Source organism: Pan troglodytes, chromosome 3 (assembly GCF_028858775.2).
Source record: "Pan troglodytes isolate AG18354 chromosome 3, NHGRI_mPanTro3-v2.0_pri, whole genome shotgun sequence".
NCBI lineage: Eukaryota > Metazoa > Chordata > Mammalia > Primates > Hominidae > Pan > Pan troglodytes.
Genome location: NC_072401.2, coordinates 2,113,904 through 2,125,201, shown reverse-complemented (window position 1 = coordinate 2,125,201; position 11,298 = coordinate 2,113,904). Strand labels below are relative to the sequence as shown.

Sequence of the window (11,298 nt, the reverse complement as noted above, 5' to 3'; positions counted from 1 at the left end):
CCGGCACGCGTGCCTGGCTGTTCATGGTTTTTGTTTTATATGAAAACTTCCCCGTCTCTACTAAAAATACAAAAAATTAGCCGGGCGTGGTGGCAAGCGCCTGTAGTTCCAGCTACTCGGGAGGCTGAAGCAGGAGAATGGCGTGAGCCTGGGAGGCGGAGCTTACAGTGAGCCGAGTTCACGCCACTGCACTCCAGCGTGGGTGAGAGACTGTCTCAAAAAAAACAAAAAACAAAAAACAAAAAACAAACAAACAAAAAAACGAGTCCATTTGGACTTTGATGTGTGTACCTGAGGCCAGGACCATGTAGCCAACCTGAGGTGGCCGGGACAGACTGGGCAGGCCTGAGCCTCCTCCATCCACTGGCTGTCCCTGCCCCTCAGCAGGGTGGCCTGAGCCTGGGGTAGGCAGGGACCAAGTGGCCAGCTCTGGGGGGAAGGGAAGGCACCTGCGGGTCGGCTCAGCCTCAGGCCAGAGCTGGGAAACCTTTGCTTCATCAAGACCAGAGTGGCTTCAGTGTTTAAATTGAAAGGAAACTTTTATTTAGTCATGTTTTCAAAGCAATCTAGTTTTAAAAAAAGTTGAAGACAAGACAGAAAAAAGAACATGACACCTAAGAGAATCAGACAGGACGGACGGACAGGAGCGGGGGGCGGGGACAGAGGCTCCGTGGAGGTCAGATCTTCTCCATCTTGGAGATGAGGTCGTCGCAGATCCTGGTCAGCTCCTCGTTCTCTTTAGTCTGGAGGAGGAAGATGAGTTGCAGGGCTTCTCCCTGCTTGGAGGGAGTGGCAGGCCCAAGGGCCTTCTAGAAGGTGCTGCCAGACGGCCCCTTGAGCTGGGCTTCCCGCACCCACCTTCTGCTCCACTGTCTTCTCCAGCGACTGGATCCGCATCTGCTCCTTCCTCAGGCTGGCCTGGAGGGCCAACGCTTCCGCCTGGGCCTTGCTCCGGACCTGGGCGATCTCCTCGTTTGCCCTGGAGGGGTAGGGGCAGGGCAGAGGCTGAGCTGGGGCCCAGGTGCTCAGACTCTCCCTCCAGGGTGGGGCCTCGCCCAGCACTCACAGCTGCAGCTTCTCCTCCGCGTGGGCCTTCAGGGCTTGGTACCTCTGGCCTTCCTGGGTGATCCTCGCCAGGTAATCCTCCACGCACTTCTTCAGTGACTCTTCGTTCTAGGAAGGGGCAGGCATTAGCTGTGGGTACCATGCCGTCTGCTGGAGAGCACCCAGGCTTGGAGTCTGGGGACCTGCAGATCCTCGAGGCTGTCTGGGGCATCAGCCGTGAGCCAGTAGCTCCCGTTTTCCTTTTGGAAAAAGCCCCTTCACACAAGTTCCCAGCTCACCCCCTCTGGAGGTTCAGGACAGCCCTGGCTCTCCACCCTGAGATGCCGGGCCTGAACCTGGTGCCCTCACGGCTGGGCCCCCTCCTGCCACACCTGCAGCCTCTGCTGGCACCAAGTGCTGCTGGCACCAAGTGCTGCTGGAAAGTGGGATGCACCTGGGACCACTGACAGCCCAGCCCGTCTCCCTCTGGAGCTGAGCCCTGTGCTTTGGGGACAGGCAGGGGAGGCCAGCAGGAGCCACATGGTTACCCAGACACGCCTGCTCCTCACAGCTCTGGGGGCACCTTCCGCTCAGTGACTGAGAAGCCCCAACTGAGGGGTTCCTGGGCCCCCGAGTGGCCTCTGCTTGGGAAGGCTCAGCCTACCTGCCTTCTTCCTGCAGCGCCCCCAGCGGCCTCACAGCCCAGCCATCCTCACTCCTCTGTCGCAGCCCTGTATCCCAGGAGCACCCTCAGCACTGCAGCCTCTCCCTGAGCCCCTACCCAGCATGCAGCCCCCGATGTCCTGCGGAGGTCACGCCTCCCTTAAACCCACAGCCCTGTGTTTCTCTGCTGTGGAAAATTCCCAACAGCGTCTGTCCGGGAGGCGGCAGCCGGAAGCTCTCACGTGTGCACAGGTCAAGCCTCCCGCCACAGCGGCGTCTCTCCCTCTGGCTCTGGGGGCTGCCGTCCACACACTGGTTCCCAACTCAGCCTCTGCTTCCCTCATCTGACCTGTACCCTTTGAATTGTTAACGTTGTTAACTGTGTACCTGTTAGAAATTTCCATTTGGTTCTTTTCTAGTTTGTTTGTTTTTTTTAGACGGAGACTCACTCTGTCACTCAGGCTGGAGTGAAGTGGCATGATCTCGGCTCACTGCAACCTCCGCCTCCCGGATTCAAGCGATTCTCCTGCCTCACCTTCACAAGTAGCTGGGACTACAGGTGCCTGCCACCACGCCCGGCTAGTTTTTGTATTTTTAGTAGAGACGGGGTTTCACCATGTTGGTCAGGCTGGTCTCAAACTCCTGATCTCGTGATCCACCCACCTCGGCCTCCCAAAGTGCTGGGATTACAGGCGTGAGCCACTGTGCCCAGGCTTTTTTTTTTTTTTTTTTTTTTTGAGACGGAGTCTCGCTCTATCGCCAGGCCGTAGTGCGATGGCGCGATCTTGGCTCATTGCAACCTCCACCTCCTGATTGATTCTCCTGCCTCAGCCTCCCAAGTAGCTGGGGCTACAGGTGCCTGCCACCATGCCCAGCTAATTTTTGTATTTTTAGTACAGAAAGGGTTTCACCATGTTGGCCAGAATGGTCTTGAACTCCTGACCTCATGATCCTCCCGCCTCGGCCTCCCAAAGTGCTGGGATTACAGGCATAAGCCGGCCTAGTTTTTCTGTATTTTTTGTTTTTTGAGAGAGTCTCGCTCTGTCGCCCAGGCTGGAGTGCAATGGTGCCATATCGGCTCACTGCAACCTCTGTCTCCCAGGTTCAAATGATTTTCTGTCTCAGTTTCCTGAGTAGCTGGGACTATAGGTGCACACCATCATGCCTAACTAATTTTTGTATTTTTTTTTTTTTTTTGAGATGGAGTCTCACTCTGTCGCCCAGGCTGGAGTGCAGTGGCACGATCTTGGCTCACTGCAACCTCTACTTCCTGGGTTCAAGTGATTCTCCTGCCTCAGCCTCCTGAGTAGCTGGGACTACAGGCAAATGCCACCCTGCCCAGCTAATTTTTGTATTTTTAGGAGACGGAGTTTCATCATGTAAGCCAGGCTGGTCTCGAACTCCTGACCTCAAGTGATCCACCCGTCTCGGTCTCCCGAAGGGGATTCTTTTCTAGTTTTAAGGTCTCTACTGAAGCAATACTCTTCTGAATACAGAAGGCAATTACTTTAAAGTCTGCACTGGGTCATCCAAGATGGGATTAGATGTGCAAAGGAGCCTCCATGAGGAAGTGGGTAGGTGGCCAGTGGGAGCTGAGGCACAGGCCTGCCCCGGGGAGAGGTGAGGCCAAGGCAGCTGCTCACACCACAGCCCAACCTGAGGGAAGGTCAGCAAAGCCGCTGTGTCCTCAAGCCAGCAGCACCGTGTGAAGAGTCCTGCCTCTCCAAGCGTCTGTGCTGGGCCAGACTGCTGTACTCTGCTGCCGGTGGGCACTCTGCTGCCACAGGGCCCTTCCCATCTGCTCCCTGCAGACCTGAGGCACCACTTGCCGGTGCCAACTCCAGCATCTGGGGCTCCTGTGGGTCTATCAACAGTTTTTGTTTTTGTTTTTTAATTTTAGAAATGGGGGTCTTGGTCTATTTCCCAGGCTGGGGTGCAGTGATACCATCATGGCTCACTGCAGCTTCCACCTCCCGGGCTCAAACGATCCTCCCACCTCAGCCTCCCTAGTAGCTGGGACCACAGGTGTACATCACCATGCCTCACTCTAATAACGGGTCTGATTTTCACTCATGTTTCCTGTTCCTTTCACACTTGGTTATTCTGTGCCAGACACTAATTTAAAACTGCAGCAGCAATTTAAAGCGTAAGATACCTTCTTCCCTAGAGTATTCAGGCTTGCTTCTGTTAGGCAGTTGGGCCCCAGCCACTGACACCACCTGACTTCAGGACTCAGATGAGGTGTGGCTCAGCCAGGCCCTGCAAGGGCCGCTTTTCCAGTTTAGTCTGACTCCCAGGGGACCCATCTGGTGTCCCCAACCCCCTTGCACCAACAGTGACAGCCCCTCTTCCAGCAGCACCTGCAGGTCCAGCTCCTCTACAGGAGGCGTTGAGCACCTCCGCTCCAACATTGCTGCTGTGGGCAGAACCCTCTGGCGGCCTCGCAGGCACCTTCCAGGCCTGCTCTGGGCAGATGGATGGCCCAGACATCCCTCCTTCCAGCAAGCATGTGGGCCTTGCCCAGCACAGAAGGTGGGGGGGGGATCAGAGTCCTGCGGCCAGGAGGACACCAGGGTGGCCTTGCACAGCCGTGACCACCTTTCGGTGGGCCTCCCGCCTTGGATACTGCATGCCCTGGGTCCCCGACCCTTGGGACCCAAGCGCTCGGACAGCCCAGACACCTTTCCGAGGTGCCCCAGGCCCTGGTGCACCAGCGCTGTCTCAAATCTCACAGATGCTTGATCATAGCCGAGTCGTCTGTCACACAACAGCAGACGGCTCAGATGGCCTCCCTGCTCACTCTGCCTCCTGCCACCCTCAGCTGCCTCGCAAACTAGCTGTGCTGTGACTCCTGCACCCTGTCTCGTTCACAGGTCATCCCACGCCCCCGTGGCAAGGGGAGGCTTGGCCAAGGACCAAGGTGCAAAGACAGCAGCTTGTAGCCCCGCTGGCTTGGACCACGAGTCCACCAGCCTCCGAGGTGAGGACGCCAGGGTGGCGGAGACATACCTTGCGGTAGCCCTCGATCACCTCTTTCTGTTTCTCAAAACGCTTGAAGAGGTCGGAGAAGGACTTCTCCATGGAGTTCAGATCTGTGGTAAGTTGGTCTTTTTCTTTTAGAACTTTCTGGATTTCAGCTTTGGAAAGTTCCTTCTGCTTCTGAACTTCCTCTTGAGAAAAGAAAAGCAAACGTTCAGGATGAGGAGGCAACCGAAACGATGGGTGCCAGAGACAGCCCAAGGAATGAGGCGAGGGACTCGAGCGCCAGGAGAGGCGGGCAGTGGGTGTGAGCCTCGGAGGGTGATGGGTCCCTCCACCCGCGATCTTCTAGGCCGGATGCAAAGCCCAGGAAACAGCTGTTTCCTCCACATCAGATCCGCAGGGAACTGGAGCCTGGGCCACAGGTCCCTGAAGAGGCGGCGCCCAACACCCTAGAGCCTAGGGTGAGGCCTGGGAGCCGGTATGGCGAGCTCCAGGCTGTGTGTCGTGCTTCATGGTGGTCCTGGAGGGACTGCAAGGGCCAGGCGGTCACCTGCCGCCGGCTGACACTCAGCCTAAGACAGATCCCCACAGTAGCACCTCCAGGAGCCCAAGCTTTTGGGAGGCCAGATGAGGCCTGGTGTTCCTGTCCTGCCAGACACCTACAGAGGCTGCTGCTAGACATGGCCGCACGGGGAGGGCAGGGTGGAGTGGGGTAGGCCACGGTGGGACCGACTCTGCTCCCACCACAGCCCCACTGCTAGCTCAGCATCTGCACAACTTTGGGGCCTGACAAGCGCTGGCTCTGTGGGAGCCTCCAGCCTCACTACCACCAGCTTCCCCGCAACTCGCCTCAGTGCTTCCACGGCTGGGCCCATGTTGAAGGGACTTGTGTGTTAGGAAAAGGGGCCTCAGGAGGGTGGGGTCCTAGGCAGGGTGCAGGGCAGGGCCAGGGTGGGGCATAGGCAGCCCCTCGTGGAGGCACGTGGCCTCGGCGGCCCGGGCACTCACCCATGGCCTGGTACACAACCTCTTCGAACCTGTCCATGATCTTCCTGTGGGAGGAGAACAGACACACAGCCATTGCCTCGGGTGCCCAGCGGTCCCAGGCCAGGTGGGGATGGGGACGGGGACAGGGATGGCGAGGGGGATGGGGACGGGGAGGACGGGGGATGGGGATGGGGACAGGGATGGCGAGCGGGATGGGGACGGGGAGGACAGGGGATGGGGCCTCCTTACCCCAGTTCCAGGTTCTTCCCGTGGAGCTCCTCACACCTGCTCCTCAGCTCCCGGTTCTCCTCCTGTGTCGCCTTTACCTGCTCAGGCCACACCCAAGTCAGCAGGCAGGCGGGCCAGACTGACCCTCCCAGGACCTCCCCACAGGATGGGGCCAGCCCCCACCCGAGGTCCCTGGAGCGACGTCCCAGAGGCACAGTTCCATGTGGGGCTTCCAGTGGGACCCTGGGAACCCTCTCGAGGCCAAGGCCACCTGCTCCACGTGCACTCGACTGCCAGGGGGCAGGAGGCATGAGGCTGCTGGCTGTGCTCCTGGGTGGAACCAGCAGGCACCCAACAGGTGTGTGTCCCTGCAGCCGCCCCTGCAGCCCAGTGGCAGATACTAGGGGTCCTAAGTGTTAAATATAGTGAACTCCAAGTTTGTCTTCAAAGAATCAGTAAGTCAGTATGTTCAGATCTCTTTTTTTTTTTTTTTTGAGACAAGAGTCTCACTCTGTCGCCCAGGCTGGAGTGCAGTCACGTGATCTCTGCTTGCTGCAAGCTCCGCCTCCCGGGTTCAAGCCATTGTCTTGCCTCGGCCTCCCGAGGAGGTGGGACTACAGGTGCCCACCACCACGCCATGCTAATTTTTGTATTTTTTAGTAGAGACAGGGTTTCACTGTGTTAGCCAGGATGGTCTCGATCTCTTGACCTCGTGATCCGCCCACCTCGGCCTCCCAAAGTGCTGGGATTACAGGCGTGAGCCACTGTGCCTGGCCAGATCTCTTCTTCCTTGATTCTCCATTTTAAATTCCTGGTTCTCTTTGCCCCTTGCTTCTAGTTTCAGTGAACAATTTTCCCGCCAGTCCTAATCAGTAGTTCACATCTGTTCCCTGGTCACCTGCTCCGTCCTGACTCATCCCGGTCACCTGCTCTGACCTAAGTCACCTTGAGTTACCTGTTCCTAACCGTCCTTCCCGTCAAACTACTCACCCCGCCACTCTGGCTCTTACCCCGCCCTCTTTAAAATAGCCAATTGGAATTGGCTTAGACTGTGTGGTCCAACCTTAGCCAACAGGGGAACAACACAGCAGTAGGGCTACCTGTGTCAGGAATAAGAACCCCTTCCCCTCCCTTGTTCAGGTGTGCTCTCGCCATTGCTCCATCTGCGAGGGGCACCCTTTCTGCAGAAAGTAAAAACTGCCTTGCTGAGAAAATTAATGTTCGAGCACTATTTCTTTGTGGCACCAGAGAACAAGCATTGTGCATTTCTAACATAAGTTACATGCAGGGGCCACCTGCCCCCGGAGCCCAGGCCTGCAGAGGAGGGGGCTGGCCACACTGTGGTCCCCAGGCCTGCTATTGGGTTACTCACACGGGCTCTGACACAGGGAAGGAGGTTGTTGGGGTACGGGGTCAGGGCCACATCACAGGCCTCTGCGGAGACGACACCTGGGGCCACTGTGAGCAACACTGGTGTGGATGTTGGGGCTTGAACCCAGCCCTGCCAGCCAGCCTCCGGAACCACCCTGTCTGCACCTCCCTGGGGACCATCTGGCGACGGTAGCTCACAGTGGTGCCTGCAGACACCCAGCCCCTTTGTGTGCCTACAGCTCTCTTAGGGACAATTTAGGCCCGGAGTTAGAACAGGCTGAAGCCTGGCATGTACAGTGAGGATGGAGGGAGACAAGGCAGGGGACCCTCAGATGTGGGGCGGGTGAAGATGGAGCTTCCTAAGCTGCCAGGAGATGCGTCTGGACTTGTGGGAGGGCGGGAGGAAAGGGGCGACACTCGGGCTCACGGCAGCAAGAACCACACTCACTGCTGCAAGGCCACCAGAGGCCAATGCCATGCCCAGGCCGGAGAGTCCCGGGGAGGCTGCTGGTGGGCAGCTGACTGCGGGGACACTGGGTGGAAGCCTGGACCCTCAGCGACCTGGGCAGCAGTGACAGGCCAGGGGCCGGCAGCTCTCTGCAATTCCACCCCAACCAGCAGGGGCAGGGATGGCAGGGACGGCGGGTCAGGCTGTTGGACCCCACCCGTGCCCACTGTTGGCCAAGCCCCAGAGCGGCCTGCAGGTTCTGTGGAATAGCTACTACCTGCATCCTTACCACTGCATCCAGGTCCTTCTGGCTGTACTGGAGCAGGTCCACTATAGGTCCGGTGGACAGGGGTGGGCCCCCAGGTGCGGGGACACCTGGGGGTGGGCCTGGCACCTGCGGGAGATGGGGATGAAATAGGAGCCCATTTCGCCCTTGCCTCCTCCTACCTCTGACCTGGTGTGAGGGAGGAAAGGCCCACGCAGGCCAAGAGCCTCAGACAGTGCATGAGGGACCCAAGACAGTGCGGCGAGGGAACAGCACGGCGGCCCCATGCCCCCAACAGAGCCAAAGGCTCAGACCCCCAGGAATAGAAAATATAGGCCCTTAAAACAACTCGTTCCCTCAGACCACACACAAGATAGTTCAAGAGGGACTCAAGGACTTACAGGAATGTCCAGTGCTCCCAAGAAATCGAACTCCACAAGCTTGGCTTCCCGCGGACGTCCTGAGGGAGTCTCATTTGCACCGTGCATGCTGCCACCAAGCAGAGGCAGCCTCAGTCACTCAGGCCCTCCCAGTGTTGAGTAGGACACAGAGGACCATGTGGACAAGCTAACCGGGCTCTTTGCTTTTTAGTTTAAAACCACTCAAGTCAGGGTAGTGGTAGAAAACGCAGACCCGCATCCAGCATGCCCGCCTCTCTGCTGCCCCGTGCCCCCCTCCCTCACCTGCCCGTCCCACGTGGCTGCTTGTCCTTCCGGGAGAGCACGGTGATGCTTCATTACCCACTGCAGGCTGAGCGGAGCCAGTGCTGCCTCATCAGGGGGCTGTTCACAGCTCAGAGCCTTTTTTTTTTTTTTCTTTTTCCGAGACAGGGTCTCACTCTGTCGCCCAGGCTGGAGTGCAGTGGCGTGATCTCGGCTCACTGCAACCTCTGCCTCCTGGGTTCAAGCAATTCTCCTGCCTCAGCTTCCCAAGTAGCTGAGACTACAGGTGCATGCCGCCACACCCGGCTAATTTTTGTATTTTAGTAGAGACGGGGTTTCAACACGTTGCCCAGGCTGGTGGCAAACCCCTGAGCTGAGGCTATCCATGCACCTCGGCCTCCCAAAGGGCTGGGATTCCAGGCGTGAGCCACTGCGCCCAGCCTGCCCGCCTCTGTTTTAGAGGAAGTGCTCTGAAAAGATTTCAGTTTAGATCTTTAATCCACCTAGAATGGCGGCTGTAACCAGCAAGGCAGCAGCCCTGTGGCTGGAGGGTAGGCTGCCGTTGCTCCTGCCAGACACACAAGGGCTGCTCTGGGCTTGCTGCCCTGCCCACCCCAGCACAACTCCTTTCCAGTTCTGATCATCTCCCCCGGGTCTAGAAGCCTCTGTGCAGACAGCACACCTAGGAACAGCCTCCAGTCTTCCCACACTCAAGGCTTCACGCGTGAGGGAGGGCTGGCGCACATACCTGCTGGTCTCGGTGGCCACGGGCACTGGTCTACGAGGACTGTCCCTCAGGAGGGGGTCGAACTTGAGGTATAAGGACTGCTTCCTCAAGGCTGACTCCTTAAACTGGGGACAAGAGGGCAAGTGATCAGGTCTGACTGCCATCCCCTAACACACACAGGGGGTTAAGGGCCAGGGAGGTCACCCGCACACCCCCACCCCCGGTCACCCGCACACGCACACCCCCACCCCCGGTCACCCGCACACCCCCACCCCCCGTCACCCGCACACCCCCACCCCCCGTCACCCGCACACCCCCACCCCCCGTCACCCGCACACCCCCACCCCCCGTCACCCGCACACCCCCACCCCCCGTCACCCGCACACCCCCACCCCCCGTCACCCTCACACCCCCACCCCCCGTCACCCGCACACCCCCACCCCCGGTCACCCGCACACCCCCACCCCCGGTCACCCGCACACCCCCACCCCCGGTCACCCGCACACCCCCACCCCCGGTCACCCTCACACTCCCACCCTCGGTCACCCGCACACTCCCACCTCTGGTCACCCACAACCCTGCCCGAGACACCACCATTCCCAGCAGCACAGCGTGTCAGAGTTTCATCCTGGGCTAAGCGCCAGGTAGAGAGCCCTAGAGCCCTGCCACAGGACGCCACTTAGAGGAGGTGCTGCAGAAGGGGCCCTGGATTCACAGCCTGCCACAATGCCTGGGCCTGTGTGCAGCTGGGGGGACGTGGGCACCAAGGGACGCTCCGGGGACAAGACCTGCCGTGGCTGCTCTCGGACACCCTGCGGGTGAGGCTTCGTGGAATTGCCTGGTACCTACCGAGGAAGTTCCAAACTGCTCCAGGTAATCCACCTCCGCGCCCGTGCCTAGAACTGAGAGGAGTGAATCATGCCGCCGCCATCGCCCCTCACCAGGGCCCTAAGGGCGGCGGGCTGGTGTCTCCCTCAGCACTCGGTGAGGCAGGATCATTCCAGCCAGCAGTATTTCCTCCCTTGGAGGTGTGGATGTTCGGGGCCTGACTGCTCTCTGCGGCAGGCGCCTCCTGGGCACCGCAGGGTGCTGAGTGGCATCCCCAGCCTCTACCCACTCCCTGCCAGCAGCACCCCCAGGTGTGACAACCACAAACATCTGGGGGAAGGCGGGGGCAAAACTGCTCTGGTTGAGAACTATTAGTCTTTAAAATTACCCTAGACAAGTCTTTTAATTTTTGATAATATAACTTTTGATTAAAACTAAGGGTGGAGGCTGAGGCGAGCGGATCACTTGAGCCCAGGAGTTCAACAGGGCAAAACCTTGTCTGTACAAAAAATACAAAAATTAGCTAGGCGCGGTGCTGCACTCCTATTACAGGGAGGCTGAGGCAGGAGAACTCCTTGAGCCTGGGAGGTGGAGGCTGCACTGAGCTGAGATTATGCCACTGCACTCCAACCTGGGCAGCGGAGGGAAAACTGTTTCAAAAAAAAAAGAAAAGGTGCCCCATACCACATACAAAGATTAACTCAGAATGGATCAACACCCTAACTGTGAGAGTTAAAACTATCCTACTTTTTGTTTTGGTAGAGGAGGAGTCTTGCTACGTTGCCAGGGCTGGTCTTGAACTCCTGACTTCAAGTGATCCTCCGGTCTCGGCCTCTAAAACTATAAAACTCTTAAACTGTGGCTGGGTGCAGTAGCTCACATCTGTAATCCCAGCACTTTGGGAGGCCAAGGCAGGTGGATCACCTGAGGTCAGGAGTTTGAGGCCAGCCTGGCCAACATGGGGAAACCCTGTCTCTACGGAAAATACAAAAAGTAGTTGGGTGCGGTGGCGTGAGCCTGTAATCCCAGCTACTTGGGAGGCTGAGGCAGGAGAATCGCTTGAACCCAGGAGGCGGAGGTTGCAACAAGCTGA

General features: G+C 58.3%; 1 protein-coding gene across 4 annotated transcripts in view; it reads right to left on the bottom strand.

Moving 5' to 3' along the window:
- Positions 1-520: 520 nt before the first annotated feature.
- Positions 521-11,298, bottom strand: part of TACC3 (transforming acidic coiled-coil containing protein 3) — a 24,274-nt gene continuing 13,496 nt past the window's right edge. For 2 of the 4 annotated variants that reach the window (XM_016951122.3, XM_054683691.2), the window contains exons 7-16: positions 10,227-10,279; positions 9,399-9,502; positions 8,390-8,477; positions 8,013-8,117; positions 5,926-6,002; positions 5,698-5,741; positions 4,717-4,877; positions 1,067-1,173; positions 859-979; positions 521-743 (exon numbers count right to left, since the gene is read on the bottom strand). In XM_016951122.3, the coding sequence (XP_016806611.2) occupies positions 678-743; positions 859-979; positions 1,067-1,173; positions 4,717-4,877; positions 5,698-5,741; positions 5,926-6,002; positions 8,013-8,117; positions 8,390-8,477; positions 9,399-9,502; positions 10,227-10,279 (926 nt within the window). In that variant the 3' untranslated portion in view covers positions 521-677. Of the gene's footprint in view, positions 744-858; positions 980-1,066; positions 1,174-4,716; positions 4,878-5,697; positions 5,742-5,925; positions 6,003-8,000; positions 8,118-8,389; positions 8,478-9,398; positions 9,503-10,226; positions 10,280-11,298 lie in introns of all 4 variants that reach the window. The other 2 variants (XM_016951120.4, XM_016951121.4) reach the window with 1 other exon arrangement.